The sequence below is a fragment of the Trichoderma reesei genome, assembly GCF_000167675.1.
Source record: "Trichoderma reesei QM6a unplaced genomic scaffold TRIREscaffold_2, whole genome shotgun sequence".
Lineage (NCBI taxonomy): Eukaryota > Fungi > Ascomycota > Sordariomycetes > Hypocreales > Hypocreaceae > Trichoderma > Trichoderma reesei.
Window position 1 is genome coordinate 212,935 of NW_006711149.1, and position 16,781 is coordinate 229,715.

Genomic DNA, 16,781 nt, shown 5'->3' on the forward strand with positions numbered 1-16,781 from the left:
GAGAAGACCAGAGATCATCACCTGTCTCAAGCCCTTATTCCTCTATTCGTGCAACCATAGCTTTGAATTAACCAGTGTTGCTTGAGAACTTCATAGTAGTAGATCAAGTCTCAGCTCACTGAAGATAATACTTGATGCTTGGTCTGCTAGAGGTCAAGATCCGTCTCCATGGCTCGGCGAAGACTAATCGGCCGCATCAACAAGCGGTAGGTAATCATCGACTTCGTATATCCTTATCAGCAGGCCAGTGAGATGTCTGTACGAGTATGTAGGTGCTTGAAACAGCGCCATTATTGGAAAAGCCATGGCTCCGCATTGGGGGAGAGGGTTCCGTACGAGGCGAGCATGGTTGGCCCGAGCCGGTTTTCCAATTCTCACCTACTTGTATCCGTACGCTCGCTCGCGTTTTGTTCCATTGGTGACAGGATACCATGACGACACACAGCCTGCTGGTTCTGGCCCTCCCGGTAATAGCCATGTGTCCAAGTGGTCAAATGTTCCCCGTAATATCTCGTGCTTGAGCGTGCAATCCTTGGGCCGGCACCGCTGCAGGTGCTGTGTGCTGTCGAAAGTTCGTCAGTAAAGTCCGTGCGAGCAACACGGGTTCCGAACCGGGCGGTACCAACATCGCTACACCTATAGACAGGAATTTGGATCCATATCTGCGGCAAAAAGTGCCGAGAGTCTATCCATCATTGCCCAATAGTAATTGTCGAGTATACCAGAAGGGTGTTGAATGAGGAGGAAAGATAGGGGAAATGGCGAGGACAATATGATGATCAAGAAGGTGTAAATGTACCGGGTGCCATACGAAGCAGCAGGTCGTACGAAGTACTCTGTACAAGGCTGGTGAAGTCATAAGAGTACATACAGTCGTTCAGGATTCAGGAGCTCCCTCTCTCATTGCTGATAGCATCGGGCGGGCGGCATTCTCACCCTCCTCTTCTTCCCCTCTCTCCTCACCCAAAAGGTCCTCGCCCTCTGCATAATATTGATTGTTGTTGGTTCAGCCGTCGAATCAGTTTTTTTTCGTTATCTGTATCTGACGGCATAGTTGCGCACACGAATGTAAAGACCCCGACAGAAATCCCCTTATCTCAGAGGGCAAAACTTCTCGTCACGGGCAGTGTCAGCGAGCGAGCATCGAGACAGCCGTTTCTGTCGGTTTCCATCCATGTTGCATGTATAAAAAGCTCAGCACATGGTGACATTTTCGGATCCTCGCAAGTCATCGTCAATGAGCATCACACAGTCTGTTCTGCCCAGGCGACTTCCATCGTTCATGTAGGTAATAATACTGCGCCCATACGAGGACAGGTATGGAGATCAACTGCGGTATTGCCCTCGACCCGGCACCTTTTTTCTCTCAAATGCTCCGGCACCTAGTATCCAGCTGTCCCCGCATGGCCTGCATGGAGGGAGGGTTAGACTAGGGCCGGGGTGGCTGAAAACTAGACAAGGGGTGAAGACCCATGCAATGGCAACTGTTTTTAGATGCACTTTTGCTCGGCCAGATGGCGCTACTCCCGAGTCTGGAGCACATGTTGGAAGAGTGCGACTCTGGGTCGCCGGTTGTCGCGTGCAGTTGATCAATACATATAGCAGAGATAACAGATCGTTCCAGTTGCCGTTCCTGTGGGTACCAACGAGGTTGACTGGGTGAAGTGGGATTGAAGAGTTCTCGGTACCAGCCAACTTTGACGCGCGGTTGCCATCAAGTTGTGTGAAGATTGAAGAAGGCATGCGGGTGGAGGAACATAAGAAAGATATGGTAGGTTTCTCGAAGTGAAAGTGTCGGCAGCGACGGGCAGACATCTTGTTCTCCCACGTCATCTCGTCTGCCCTCAACGCCTAATGTTACCATTCTGCTCTTGTAGGCATGTCTCAATGATGCCCTGTACGTCGCAGTGAGTAATACTACACGTGGTAGTATCCCGTAGTAATAACTGTAAATGCACATCAGGGCCGTCGTCAGCCCAGCTGCGTACGCCATCCTGGCTGGCCCATTTGGTCCGTAGGATGAGTTGGCGGCTGCTTGCAAAAATAACCTTAAGCTGCGTTCCATATTTTGGGATCGACTCGTCATGTGAAGACAACATTCGAAAAACCTCCGTGCTCGCCGTCCCACCATTGGCGATCCTTTGACGCCGACCTCCGTAGATGGCCATGGAGCTGCCCGAGCAGCGCAGTAGGAGTACCTCGTATCGCAGTAATACCCCGGATTTTTTTCAAAACAAGAGGGCCTTTTGGTTAGCCCAGTTGATGCCTCAAACTCTCAGCCAACAAGCCTTGTGGCAGCGGCATTGTTGTTTCGTAACATTGGCAGAACCTGGTAGTAGGAACAGCTTGAGCCCTTTTGTGGTTCGATGCTCATCTGAAGTGGTCGGAGCGTCGAGTCTGCCGGACGAAAAACGATGTAGGTCAGTCTCGGACCACAATTCCCCTTAGAATGATGCGCACAGCTCGCCAGGTGATCAGGGACATGCCTCTCAAAGTAGCCGCTGAGACGGCGCGGCTGATAGTTGCCCAATCCTTCTAGTTGATCCGAGGTCTGGTGAGAGCCATGTCAGATTGAAACCCCCCCCCCCCCCCCCCTTCAAGGGGCAGGGCTGGCAAAAGAACCAAAGTCATTCCTTGAAATGTGCCGTTCGTTGGCTGCACGTAGGAACAGGAAGGCAATCGTGGAATCTGTGTGCAATGATCCCGTTAAGTGGAAGCATATAGTGTCATGGTTACCTCGTATGTGCTGCTGCTGTGGTATGAGGGTGGCTGTTTGGGGGAGATGAAGAGAGAGCGTATGGCTTTGGGCCAAAAGGTAGGAAAGGAAAGGCTCCGGTCGTTGTCTAGCTTCAACGATAAGTAGGAAGTTGCAGAATTGCAGAAAGGCGAAATTGGTCGTTCGTAGGGAATGCAATGGCAAGCACTCTGTGTGAGCCATCTTGCCTCCTGAGTACGAGCCACTATCGGCGGACTCTCAAGGCTATAGTCGACGTGTTATCACTAGAGCTTGTCGCGTGCTCCCTCTCTGAGGCTCGGCGTCAGATCAACGGCATGGCCAGTCAAGTGTATCATGCGTGATGTTCTCGAAACAAGGCAAGAATCCAGATTATTCGCATGAGAACCCATAACCCGACCTGCAGTTGTGTGGAGAGGCATCCGTCATTCATCACCCCAGCTTTGTCGAGTCGTCTGGGGCAGCATGGACCAACGTGGGCACGGTGTCATGAGACTCTTTGAGCAAGCTGATGGTCCAGAATGAATGAACTTTTGTCAACGCCAAGATTGGCCTTTAGCGCGTACGCAAGTCGGCCAACATTGGGCATTCGCCACGGGAGTTCGGCCAGCCCAGCTGCTTGCCGCGGCAAAAATACAGGTCGTACACGAGGATCCAAAAGCCATAAGTGATTGTGAGCTGTCGGTTGTTGGTGCGTCTGGCTTCAAGACGTGCAACAGTCTCCATCGGGGTGAGTAGTTTTGTCGGTTCGATTCCCCCCCCGGCTCATATTTGTCGTGGTATACTTCCCTGCGTCAGGCCCCCCGTCCCATACTTTGAGCGAGCTTTCGCGATGTTGGATATTCAATACCGTCGTAATCAAGCTCAGGGGAATTCAGCAGCAGAAGGACCAGCCGCTGGTAGGCTTCAAAGACGCATGCCCATCAGCCCTGCAGCCCTTCATATCACTCGAGGACCTCACGCGCTCGTGATATAGTGAAGGCCGATAATACCCTATCGACTCGACACCACTTCAGGAATAGCCCAAGTTGCTGATAGTGTTGAATTTGACTGCTGAAAGCTGCAACCAATGACCCAACCCATGTTGTAACGAGGGTGAGAACCGGTTCTCTGGACAGGACCTAGATTGCCACCAACAATATACCTGCCATGGCCTCGTACCCAGACAGCCCAGGCATAGTTGCGTCGCCACGTGTCAGTCGCAGCTGAGGAAAGACCCGGTAAGCTGGCTATCTCTTCCCTCCATGTGGCGGCACATCGTTTTTCGTATCTTGATATTTTCCCATTTTCGACATCGACGACGCAAAATCCCGTCGACGCAAGCAGCTTTGCCCCTTGGGTTGAATCCGGGAATATCCCAAAGTCGACGGCAATCGAACAAACGTATCATACAGGCTGTCTCCTTGTACTGTACACGGAAGTGGCTTGGGCGACAATGGACTTGTTCAGAGCTCGGCTGCAAACAAGTCGTAGCCGAGCTTCGGCATTGTCGCATCAGACTTTGCTTTATTTTCCGAGGCCCGCCTCTCGGCGCATTTCGTCTCTCCGTGCAGCTGCCTCCAATTGCTGTAACCTTGCGGCTTCCAGATCTGCTCTCTTCTTCCTTTCCTCTTCTTCTTTCATGACGGCCCAAACTGGTTCAGGGCGTTAGTCTCCGCTTTCATGGACAACGATTGACAATCATGTTTGGGGAAATCTTGATGGACAAACTTGGTTTATCAGACTTGGAGTACTCCTTGAGCCGCGTGACAAACTGGTCAAACTCCTGCTGCCTCTCCTCTCTGCCCTCCAGGCTCCTCTTGAGCAGTTCAGGATTGTACCTGGACCGCAGCTCTTCCTCCGTTGGCACCAGCCAGAAAGTCAGTGCTGGCCCGCCAATGCTGATGACCGATCCGCTGCGGTAGAGAAATGGCGATTAGCATCAATATCTTGTGCCCATCGTTGAAATCCGGGAGAGTCAACCCCGAGTCAAAGTGCTACTACTCACCCCACCAGGACCTTGATCCACAGCCCCCAGTTGATGGGTTTCTTGGGAGGCATTTTGCGGTTTTGTTGTTTGAGACGTCTGGATGACCGATATGATTCGACGGGGAACAAGATGAATGTGGTTTATGAGCTTCTATGTTCGGTTTTTGTTGCGACGGCTTCAAGTTTATGCCTGAGGGGAAGAAGCTCTTGCGTAAGTATTTCGGCAGTCAAAGAGCAGGCGTCATGGAATTTTGATTTGGCCTGCTAGAGCTCCCAAAGTGGGAAGGCGGTGAAGAAAAAGGTGATTATGTAATTGCACCCCAGCTGGCACATTCACAAACTTTGCTAGGAACCGTCTGCAAGACAAAACCCAGGAACCAGGATACTATTACCATGAGTTCCGAATATTCAGATGTAGCAATGCCTTCCTGGTGATGACAAGTGACCAGATGCAGTGAACATCTACAGATCTTGAGGACCCGTGGGACAGATTATCTGTTGCCTGAGGCACGAAGAATAAGCTCCCGAGAAACAAACCAAAGGAACGCATGTGACCGATAGGGAAGGCTGCTTGGGTACATGTAGTAATGACTCTTGCTCCGATGGCGCTACGAGGGCTGAGACCGAAGGAGCCAAAAGCATTCGACTAGAAAGAATGATGCAATATTGTCTTCACAATGAACGACTCTGGCCTCGGTGGCTGAGTTTCTGTTTGGTCGGGAGGCTTTCTGCTGCAGAGATGTTCACGTCATACCCTATAATGTACGTGCGAATTGGATAGTGATTGCATGTATTTTGGACGATGGAGCTCGAATTTTTCCTGGATCTGTATGCTGGCTTGTCAATGTCAAATACAACCATCAGTCTCATTGATTTCGGCCTGTCTATATGAAAATGCCATATTGCTACAGTACTCGTCTGACTGGCATTGTAATTCTGACTTCGAGATATGTACGTTTATTTCACGTGGTTGCAGGTACCTACCTACCTAGGTGCTAGTAAATGATGAGGGATGATGACATATAACGAGCCCAGCTTCACCAATGCGAACCTCGGCCCCTTTCTTCCTAGCCACCAGGCCTATCGAGGCAAAAAAAGAAAGTTGCGATCTGTGTGGCTTGAACACACGACCTTCAGATAATTGGAGATTGAAGTTTGGAGGTACTTCAGTCTGACGCTCTCCCAGCTGAGCTAAGACCGCGACGATGTGGATCACCACAGAGCAAACTGCTCCATATTGGTGCTCTGAGGAAATTGAAGCAGCGGGATGGGGGTTTAGAATTCCATGATTGACTCTCTTGTGGTGGTTTCCAACAAGAGGAAAGCATAGTAGAGCGAATGGGACACGGCAGAATCAAAGTGAAACTCGGGGATGATGTGCCGAGTTTCAATAAGGTGCCACGGAGGAGGATGGTGGGTCTCGCATGAATGTGACATGAAGGGGCGTGATTCTTTGGCTCGGTAGGCAAGTATTGTTGTTTGAACGAGCTGCCTGTGCTGTGACCAAAGATTGTGGTTATCAACCTTTGGTGACGATGTTTTACGTCGAGACAAGGGCTCTAACTAAGAGAAGAGACAAATCATGATGCCTACCAGTGTAACCGATGGATTGGACCCCCAACATACAAAGTAATCAGGTCGTCTTACAGCAGACTTGGCAACGTGCTACAGATCGTTGGGCTCATTCAAACTGCGGAACTGCAGGGACCAGAGCTCCTGGAGGTGTGACCCTTTCACAACTACAGTAGACCGTCTAGACGCTGACATTTCGGGGCTACCTTTGGTTTGAGAAAAAAAAAAAAAAGGACTAATATTGAACCTCAGCCGTGTTCAGCAGACTTGAAGGATGGGGGATCGGCATCGTGCATATGGGACAAAGAGACGGCTTCTATGTACTGTATTAGTAGGGAGCATCTCGGCATATCACTACTACTAAACTACTACTAAGACTAAGCATAAAGATGGAATGAAACGGGACGGGCTGACAGCAACAAGCAGTTGGGGGGGCTTTCAAAAAGTGATGGGGGTTTGCTGTCGACAGCGCTCAGAATGCGGAGCACTTGGCAGGGACACAAACACCAGTCACGAGCCTGAAAGGGTCTTGATTCGACGCCACGGGCATGGCACCAGGGCACTGTGAGGCCTCACCTCAGCCACCAGATGAAATCGATTGGGCTGCAACCCCGGTCAGCGGCGGGCTGTCATGCGGACGGGCTCTCCAGGAGCTAATAATACGCCCGTGATGGTTGTAGCAAGCAGAAGCACTGCAGCCCTCGAGTCGGGACGAAGGAAGTGGAAAAGGCGACGAGGAGGCCATAGTCTTAGTATTGCGAATATCATAGATAATAGTACTAGGTCCTGCGGTGCTGTCACGGCTGGTTGCGACCGTTTCCCACCTACCTAGTCCTCATACGATAATGATTACTGCAGGGACCAGGCATTAATCAAAGCACCAAGCAGTAGTCAAACACCCTCCGTCTTGTGCTGTGGCCGGGATTATTTTGCCGGTGTGACGCCCAACTCCGCTCGGGGTCCTGGCCGTCTCAAACCACTGCACGCGGTGTTTCTCCAACGCTTCTCCCATTGAATCGGGGGTTCCAACGCTGACGGGCGGGCAAAATTGACAGCAAAGCTTCGACGCTCCTTTTTTCTGCCTTTACCGAACCAACAGTCGCTCTCTTTGGTCTCTTCCCTTTGTGCCTGAGCTTGTGGACGACCAAGACTCAGGGTAGGGCTGTCGGAGGGTGCAAGCGAAGCCAGCAAGGATCTTGACATTCTGTTGTTTTTTTCTCTCTTTGAATTCATACCCATATCTGTTGCCCCCTCGGGCGAATTGCCCAAAGCCATCCATTCCTTGGCGAGCTGGCGGCTAGTCAATGGTTTGTTGTTATCGTTCGTTCCCGTTGTTGAGACCCAACAACGCTCGCACCCGAAGAGACAAGACAAGAGACACTTCGCCCAGTTCGAGACACGACGTCGAGCCCACGAACTGAACACACGCGCGCCTGACCGAACCCTCGAGGCGAGACACGATCGATCTTCTTGCTCGGAAACGCAGCTTGCCGTGAGCATTACACCTATACAACACCACGTACACGCACCCTTGAAAGCAGGAAAGCAGCAGACGAGCACCAGAACAACGGCACAAGCAGCGGGCATCCACGCGCGGCTTCAAGCGGGTGCCTGTGCGACCCTGTTGAGACACCCGACGGCGCCAACGCCTGCCAACCGGAGAGCGGCGCTGGGCTTGTCATCTCGGCTTGGTATGGGCCGGCAGAGACATCTTGCCGCTGTAATCCTTTGCCCTTAATCTCCAATTTCTCTTGTCTTCTCTCTGCTATTTCAGCTGTATCCAGATACCAGATACCAGCAGCATCAGCATCGCGTTCGAGGCGCCTGCGGAAGACAAAGAACGATCAGCGCCCTGCCAAATCTTGTCTTGCTCCAGACGATACCAACACAATACACCTTTCCCTTGTTGTCTTTTCTTTCTCCTTCTTTCTCCTCTTCGTTTTGGCATGGGTGTTTGCGTACCAGAACCGTTTAGTATCCGCCAGCTATAGCATCACGCGTGCTTCTTTCTATAGAGTCGCGAAGTCGATACGAGCGCCGAAATCGAGACAAGGGAAAAGAGTAGAAATCAAACCAGAAAACAAGTAATCCTAATGGCATACGAGGGCGGATACAACGGGGCCCAACAGCGGCCGTACGCTGGTTCGGCGGCACCTCCATCCATGGCCAGAGGCTACGGAGGACCGAATGAGTACCATCAGGACGATGGCTATGGCGGTGGTGGAGGATACGGGCCAGAGTACGGAAACAACCAGCACCAAGACGCCGGATATGCCCAAGGTCGGCCCGGCCCGGCGAGAGGCGGCCGCCCTCCGCAAGGGGGAGGCCGAGGAGGCCCTCAAATGATGCCACCAGAGGGGCAGCGAGGGGCCAACTACCCCCCGAGAGGCGGCATGGGTCCTGGGAATAGGGGCAGGCTGAACATGCCTCGGGGAGGAGGCCCAGGTCCAGGTCCAGGTAAGCCTTTCCCAATCCTGCCATTACACTCGAGCCCGGACTTCCGTAAAGCCCGATTTTCGTCAATAGCCCTGTTCCGCAACGCCCGACCTCACTACCAATCGTCTCTACAAGAAAGCAGACAAAACGAAAGACAAGCTCTAACCTGTAATCATCATCTCTCGTTCTAGGTGGCCGGCAACCGATGAACAACCCTCGCATGAACGCCCCCGGCCCGGGGTATGCCGACGGCAACTACCAGCTCGCAGACCAGATGTCGCAGATGGACCTCAACGGACAAGGACACCGACAGCCTCCGACCCGAAACCCCTCCCAGAACTACGCAGACCCAAGACGCGGACAGCCCAGGCAGGCACCCGGCGGCTACGGAGACCACGCGGACTACGCAGACGGCGGATACGGAGCCCGGCCGCCACCGAACCAATACGGAGCGCAGCGAAGCATGACGATGCCCAACAGCGTTGCTGCTGGGCGAGGAGTCCCGCAGAGGCCGGCCACAACAACGGGGAACCGGCCCCCGCCGCAGAGGACATACCCTCAAGACACTCAGGGGTTACCGCCGCAGCGTCAGTACAGCAATGCGGGAGGTCATGGTCCGGGTCCCAACGGCTACGGCCCCGGCCCCGGCCAGCATGTTGACGATGGATACGGTGCCCCTTCGTATAACCAGGCGGTCGACGACCTGTACGACTCTTACTACGACGAGCCGAGCGCCAGCACGACGCACCTCAACCCGCAGGACTCACGGATGCTGCAGCCGCATGCCCGCCAGGAAAGCCGCTCCAGCATGCCCGACTTTGACGCCATCCCGGCTCACAGCAAACGAGACTCGTTCGAGCAGTCGATGCGGCCGGGCAACGAGCAGCCGCTTCAGGGGGCTCACCAGACGCCCAAGTTGAGCCACGCTCGATCCATGGTAGAGCTTCGCGAGCCGCAGGCGGCCGTCTTCGAGATGACGAGCGACATCCCTGCAGTGCCAGCAATTCCACAAACGCACGCGTATCAACAGCAGCAACAGCAAGGATACGGACAAGATGGGTACGGTCAAGGCCACAATGGCCAAGGATACGGTCAACACGAATACGACCAAGGACACAATGATCAAGGATACGGCCATAACGGATATGACCAAGGATACGCCGGACCTGGAGGTTACTCTCAGCCGCCGATACCTCGAGGCCCGAGTGCGCCCCCTGGCCCGGCTGGGCAACATCCCGGCTTCGCCAACAGCCGCCCGCCCATCGTCAGGCCGGGCACAGCCGCTCCCGCGAACCCGGACAGTCTGCCCGCGCATCCGACGCCGGTGCGGCCGGGCTTGATGGAGAACTCGATGGTGAACCCGAATGCTAAGCCGCCTCCGGTCCGGAACTATGGAGGAGGTCCTCAGATGGGACAGCAGCCTGTGCAACAGTATCAGCAGCAGCAGCAGCAGCAGCAACAAGCAGCACCCATGCAGCAACAGCAGCAGCCGCCGCCGCTGCAGCAGCAGACGCGGTATTCAGGACAATCGCAACATTCAGAGCAGCAGCAGCAGCCGTATCCCCAACAGGCTCCGCCTCCAGTACGGCCAAAGGAAAAGGAGCCCCCGGTCACCCCCGGCGAGCTGGAGCACTTGCGGATGGTCATCAAGGGCAACCCCAACGACCAGGGATCTGCGCTCAAGCTGGCCAAGCGGCTCATTGAGGCCTCTGATGTCCTCGTTCCCAACATTCCCGACGCGAGAGCCAGGTCCAAGGCCCGGGAGCGGTACCTCGCTGACGCCCACAAGATTCTCAAGAAACTGGTCAGCTCACAGAACCCAGATGCCATGTTCATCATGGCCGACGGCACTGGCAGGGGCTTGTTCGGCCCCGATGCCGATTCCAAGGAGGCCTTTACGCTCTACCAGTCGGCGGCCAAGCTGGGCCACGCCGCCGCTGCGTATCGTACGGCCGTCTGCTGTGAGATTGGCCACGAGGAGGGTGGCGGCACGCGCAAGGATCCCATGAAGGCCATCCAGTGGTATAAGCGTGCGGCGACTCTGGGCGATCCGCCTGCCATGTACAAGGTCGGCATGATCCTGCTCAAGGGGCTTCTAGGCCAGCCTAAAAACCCGCGAGAGGCGGTTGGGTGGTTGAAGAGGGCGGCCGAGCGGGCAGATGCGGAAAACCCGCATGCCCTTCACGAGCTCGGGCTGCTGTACGAATCAGCCCAGGGCAACGATGTCATCATCCGCGACGAGCAGTACGCCCTGTCTCTGTTCCAGCAAGCGGCCGAGATTGGCTACAAGTTTTCGCAGTTCCGGCTGGGCTGTGCCTACGAATACGGGCTGCTGGGTTGCCCAATCGACCCCAGACTGTCCATCGTCTGGTACTCGAGGGCAGCTCAGCAGGAGGAGCATCAGTCCGAGCTGGCCCTGAGCGGCTGGTATCTGACCGGTAGCGAGGGCGTCCTGGGCCAGAGCGATACCGAGGCGTACCTGTGGGCGAGGAAAGCTGCTGTTGCCGGACTGGCCAAGGCAGAGTACGCAATGGGGTACTTTACAGAGGTGGGAATAGGCGTCCCGGCCAACCTGGAAGATGCCAAGCGGTGGTATTGGCGAGCAGCCGGTAAGTTCTATCGATCTAGAAGGAAACATCTAATCTTTGTACGATTCATGACTGACGCGGTGTTGTTGTAGCCCAGGACTTCCCCAAGGCTCGAGAACGGCTGGAGGACCTGAAGCGATCCGGAAAAGAGAAAGCTCGTCCGAGGGAGCGTATCTCGCGAAGTCGCATCGAAAAGCAAGACGGAGACTGTGTGTTGATGTAGAGATGATCAGCTTCCTTCTTCCTTCTTCTTTCTTCTCTGCTCTTCTTCCCCTTCCTGTTGAGCTTGGTCTTCTTCTTGTGTATTGTAGGGGAATAGACGAGAAGATGCAGCAATGCGTCTCCTTGTTCTGGAATGCGTGGTCATAGAAAGAAGCATAGAAAATCAGCAGGGAAAGCGAGCCAGGTGTTTTTTTCCCTCTTTAGTCTTTCTTCTTCTTCTTTTTCAATTGTTAGATACCAAGTGGGCAGAATGGGATGGGTTATGGAAAGCTGATGATGTTTTGACCGGTGACCGCGCATGTTCTTGATGCTCGTCCGATACTTCCGCCGTGTTCCCCGACAGTTTCGTTTGTTCTCCCGTCTCTTCTCTTCTTCCACATTTGACGTAATGCAGTCCAGGTTGATAACGAACCCTTTGTGAGGTATTATACTATTTCACACGTAAATGACTCGATCAACTACTTGGCTTTCAGTAAAAAAGAGCCAGTGCCGATAGTCGCCCACGAGACGATGCCAAGGCTGAGCGGCGGCCGTTCAGAAGCGCCGCATGATGAATTTCTCGCTGCAGAGTGACGTCGAGGATGGTGTGATCCGGGGTCATGTCGACCCTCTGAGGTGTTGAGCATTAGGATACGGAGCCTTAGCGGCTGATCAGATATCAAACAACAAGCCGCAACGGGGGATTCGCTGCCTGTCAGAGAATAATGCTGGGTAAAGAGCAGTGCTCCATCGACTCGTAAGCCTGGCTTGCCTGCCGAGCATCTGGTTGCAAGGGCTCGAGGGGCGAATAGCCTTCGGTGGCTTGGGTGGAACAAGTGACAAGCCCTGTGCTCGCTTCGACTCTTGTCATATTCCGTAGTGCGTAGTACTGTATGTAGTAGTAGCGTAGCATCACCGCTTGTTTGCGAATCTTGCGGGGGAAGATTCTCGACCGCGTGAGCCGCAGCAGAAAACCGTCCCAATCCATGATCCCGGCCAGAAGATGGATACCCTTACATTTGCATCTTCGCGTTATTGTACTCGAGGCGAAGCGCTTCGAATCTCTCCCCCAGAAAGTTGCTGGTCCAACGGTAATGGACGGTTAAATGCTTCTAGCAATGAACGCGCCGGAAATCCAAACATAGGGGGAAACACCCAAGCAGCTCAACAAAGCTCCGGGCTTCTTCTTCTCCGTAGCTCCAGTGCCACAGCATGGCTACTAGTAACAGCACGAGGCGTCAGCCAGACCGGCTTCCAGGGCTCAATCCAACCCCCCATGGTCCGCGCTGCCGTCATCAAACATGGAATGGCCAGGCGTGTCCATGGCGGGGAGCCGTTGAGCCAGTGGGGGTTCCCAGGCAGTGGCATGTGCAGCAGCTCGGGCGCTTCACCTGACTCGCCGTAAAGGCTGCGGTTGGACCGTCCACTGCTGATTGTGCCATGTCCGGGGTCTGGGAGAGAGCTAGTGCTGTGGTTTTGCTGCTGATCAGCCATTGTCCATCAAGGTGGTGGGTGCTGGTTGGCGCTGAAAGGAGGACTAGCAGGGTAGTTGTGAGCAAGGCAAACGATAGGAAGCGACCCTTGTTTTACGACACCTAATACTGACAAGCCCTCATCCTAGACTCAATCCTAGACAGACGCTGGCATCATCAGCCGTGTCTTCTTCCTTCTGCTCGGGGTCCGATAACGTCTGGTCTCTTCTGTCCCGGTGGGCCATCCAAGGCCAGATCTCGCGCTAGGTAGATAGAGGTTGCAAGATCTTGGGGCCTTTCCTTCGTGATTAGCCAGCCATCAAGTCTGCTAAATTGTTAGCACGTGCGGAGCAAGAACGTTCGAGACATTGACTTCATTCCTCCACGCTCTGGCATCTTCCTCTCCTCCATCATCCTCTCTGTATATGTTGCTCTTCTTCTCCTCCTCCCCATACATACCTACTCGCTACTCCTCATCTTCTCTCCTCTGTATACTTAGTTACGGTACCTACTCACCTCGCTTTTGATTCTCTGCCCTTATATCCTGTAGCTGCCCTCTCTCCCTCCATCCCGCTCGACGACGCGAAACACACAAGCAGAAGGATATCCTGCTCTGGAGCAAAGCCTGCGCGTTGCTGGTCTACGCCACAATTTCTTGTCATACGTCCTCGCTACCTGGGCGAACAGCTCTAGACCCGAGTCCCATTGTCCTCTGCATAGTCATCCCTCTTCGACCGTTTTCTGGATCGCATCTTTACCGTTGTGGCGTGTCTCTGCGGCAGGTCTCAGAACTATTCTTAGACGGAACATATCAACACCAAAGAAAAGCGTCATATCTTCTCCCTCTACGCCTATAGACCCCCTTGGCTTTGCCCCTTCAGATTCGACTGCTGAATACACTGCCTCCATGTATCCTTGACCAACTTCTTTCGCTTTGGAAGTCGATCCTTGATAACCACCTACTTGAGCTACTATCCTCAAAGCGTGCGGCAGCAGTCTCTGACGTTTGGTCTCGTCGATATCAATCCAGATGGCGCCCGAAGGGCAAACCAAGCAAAGCCGGTGGCGGCTCGGCCGTCACGGTGGTGCAGCAGCTGAGAAGGCTGGTGAAAAGCCTGGGCCGACCAAATGGAGCATGGGCATGTTGAACGATCCGGAAACTATTGAGGTTCCAGGTGAGCAGCTGGCCGCGCTGTGACATGCGTCCTCCTTCTCTTTCTCTGTCCATCTTCAACACGTCTGAGCTTCATTAACGTCGAGCTTGATTCACAGGCTCCGTCTTGCTTCTGGCTAGTGACCGCAACGAGCCACTCGGCCTGCGCAATGTTCATGCTCGCACTTCGCACTCGTCCATTCCTGTTGGCTTTCCTGTCGGGACTCCCAGGACGCCCGGCGGCACTCAGCTATCACCGTGGACTCCCTCCGAACCCGAGAAGCCCGTGGAAGAGACTGCCGGCAAGAAGAAGACGGGCGATGGTAAGATCATCTTGGATCCGCAGCCGGAGGAATCTGCAAACGATCCCCTGAACTGGCCCTCCTGGCGGCGAGATTGCGCCCTCCTTTCCCTGGGATTCTACTGCATGATCGGAGGCGGCATGACGCCCCTGATTGCTGCGGGATTCACCAACGTTGCGCAGGACTTTGACGTGTCTGTCGAGCACGTGTCCCTCACCACTGGCCTTTACATGATGGGCTTGGGCCTTGGGTCTGTCATTGCCTCTCCCACCGCCATTCTGTTCGGCAAACGACCTGTGTACCTCGCTGGAGCCATCCTCTTCATCGGCACCTGCATCTGGGCTGGATACTCGCCCAGCTTCTCCTCCCTCATCGCCGCCAGAGTCTTCCAGGGCGTTGCTGTGTCTCCGGTAGAATGTCTGCCGTCTGCCACCATTGCCGAAATCTTCTTTCTCCACGAGCGCGCGTACCGAATCGGAATCTACACCCTCTTGCTCTTGGGAGGCAAGAATCTTGTACCCCTCGTCAGCGCCGCCATCATTGGTCGCTTTGGATGGCGCTGGGCTTTCTTGTAGGTTGCGAATCTTCTTCACCCGCTTCTTGTTTGCCCAAGCTTGGCTTCTAACCTGCTTTCGCCTTGGATTGTAGTATTGTTGCCATGGTCGTGGGGTTTGCATTCGTCCTACTCTTCCTCTTTGTCCCAGAGACCTTCTGGGATAGGACGCCAACACGGCGAGTTTCGAGACGACCTAGTTTCCTTCGCCGGCTGTCATCCCGCCATGCCGACCCTGCTCATGCATCGGCCGGTCCCCTCTCCCCTCGGGGAAAATCACCGGAGGGCTCGCGGTCCCCGGGGGCCATCGAGCGCCGCAGAGAGGTACACGTCGAGTTTACGCCCAACGTGGAGACCCCGTCTCATGAGGGCCAGGAACCCTTGGGTCAGGACGCAGAGCTGCCGTCTGGGAGTCCTCAAGTGGGATTCATAGTCTCGCCGCCGGAGAGCCACAAACCAGAGGGAGGCGGACCGGGGGCAGCCAACCCCGGGGAATCCTCGCGCGGACCGTCAATCCACAGTCCCCGAGCCTCCGTCACGTCTCCGCGGTCTAGTCTAGCCCCTGAACGCGGCCGACAACTCCATTCAACACCGCCTCCCGTTCACAGCGGAGCCAACAGCATGGTGATTACCGAGTATTACTCGACAGCGCCCAATCTCGACAACGAAAGGTTCCCCTCGTGGAAGCTCAGAGCGCCCCCAAAGGTCAAGGCGTACACCCACAACCTCCGCAACCAGCCGGCCCAGACCTTTGTTCAGCAGCTCAAGCCCTATCATGGGCGGCTCAACAACGACAACTGGTTCAAGGTCATGGCTAGGCCGTTTATCCTGTTTGCGTACCCCGCCGTCCTCTGGTCCGCCGTCATCTACTCCTGCTCCATTGGTTGGCTGATTGTCATCTCCGAGAACCTGGCTGTCATCTACCGTAACCCGGACGGATACAACTTCACGGCTCTCCAGACCGGCCTCGTCTACGTCTCGCCCTTTGTCGGCGGCATCCTTGGCACTGGCGTGGCCGGTAAGATCAGCGACATCATTGTCCGGGCCATGGCTCGTCGCAACGGGGGCATGTATGAGCCAGAGTTTCGCCTCGTCATGGCCATACCGATCCTGATCACCACGTGCATAGGGCTCATGGGTTTCGGATGGTCTGCGGAGGAGAGGGACAGCTGGATTGTCCCCACCATCTTCTTCGGCATCACCTCGTTTGGCTGCTCCCTCGGCTCGACAACGTCCATCACCTTTTGCGTTGACAGCTACCGCCAGTACGCCGGCGAAGCCTTGGTGACGCTCAACTTTTCAAAGAACGTGCTCCACGGCTTGGTGTTCAGTCTGTTCATTTCCCAGTGGCTTGCCGCGGACGGCTCGAAGAGCGTGTACATCTATCTCGGCGTCATTCAGCTCATCTTCTGCCTGTGCTCCATTCCCATGTACATCTTTGGCAAGAGGGCGCGCATGTGGACGGCGCGCAAGAACCTCATGGAGAAGTTTTAGCAGGCAGCACACATGCATTTGTCTTTGTTTTTTTTTTTTTTTTTTCTTTTTCAACGGGTCAAGATCGCATCATGTTCACACACGTCTTTCTTTGACGGGCATCATACGGCGTTTATCCTGGAGGGGTTTGTTCCTTTTCGATTTCCTAGCACTCTGATGCATGGGATAAGTCAGTAGGTAGTCTCGACGGCATTGGTTAGGAACAGATATCCCATTTCGCTCTTTGGTAGTATAACATACCTGACCTCCATAGCTGCATAGATATATATGGCACCCCCTATATATACCCACATCTGCAAACACTTCGG

General features: G+C 54.4%; 3 protein-coding genes across 3 annotated transcripts; 2 read left to right on the top strand and 1 right to left on the bottom strand.

The window, feature by feature from the left end:
* Positions 1-4,240: 4,240 nt before the first annotated feature.
* On the bottom strand, positions 4,241-4,774 carry TRIREDRAFT_2231 (uncharacterized protein; the record flags this gene model as incomplete). The annotated part of the gene is made up of 3 exons (XM_006961877.1): positions 4,241-4,368; positions 4,445-4,629; positions 4,722-4,774. The coding sequence occupies 3 exons, from the start codon at positions 4,772-4,774 to the stop codon at positions 4,241-4,243; spliced, it is 366 nt and encodes a 121-aa protein (XP_006961939.1).
* Positions 4,775-8,577: 3,803 nt separating this feature from the next.
* On the top strand, positions 8,578-11,620 carry TRIREDRAFT_44684 (uncharacterized protein). Its single transcript, XM_006961960.1, has 5 exons — positions 8,578-8,776; positions 9,136-9,774; positions 9,883-10,133; positions 10,218-11,319; positions 11,391-11,620. Exons 1-5 carry the CDS (start codon positions 8,617-8,619, stop codon positions 11,519-11,521), a joined length of 2,283 nt encoding a protein of 760 aa, XP_006962022.1. The 5' UTR covers positions 8,578-8,616; the 3' UTR covers positions 11,522-11,620.
* A 1,781-nt stretch (positions 11,621-13,401) lies between these two features.
* Positions 13,402-16,473, top strand: TRIREDRAFT_21422 (uncharacterized protein; the record flags this gene model as incomplete). The annotated part of the gene is made up of 4 exons (XM_006961905.1): positions 13,402-14,146; positions 14,244-14,997; positions 15,075-15,303; positions 15,442-16,473. The coding sequence occupies exons 1-4, from the start codon at positions 14,002-14,004 to the stop codon at positions 16,471-16,473; spliced, it is 2,160 nt and encodes a 719-aa protein (XP_006961967.1). The 5' UTR covers positions 13,402-14,001.
* Between the last annotated feature and the right edge of the window lie 308 nt (positions 16,474-16,781).

Bases quoted from the DNA above. Each gene is read 5' to 3' on its own strand.
- TRIREDRAFT_44684 (XM_006961960.1), top strand. From the start codon at position 8,617: ATGATGCCACCAGAGGGGCAGCGAGGGGCCAACTACCCCCCGAGAGGC. The intron at 9,775-9,882 runs GTCAAGGCCACA...CCGGACCTGGAG, and splicing joins ATACGGACAAGATGGGTACG to GTTACTCTCAGCCGCCGATA. The intron at 10,134-10,217 runs GTGCAACAGTAT...CCGCTGCAGCAG, and splicing joins CTCAGATGGGACAGCAGCCT to CAGACGCGGTATTCAGGACA.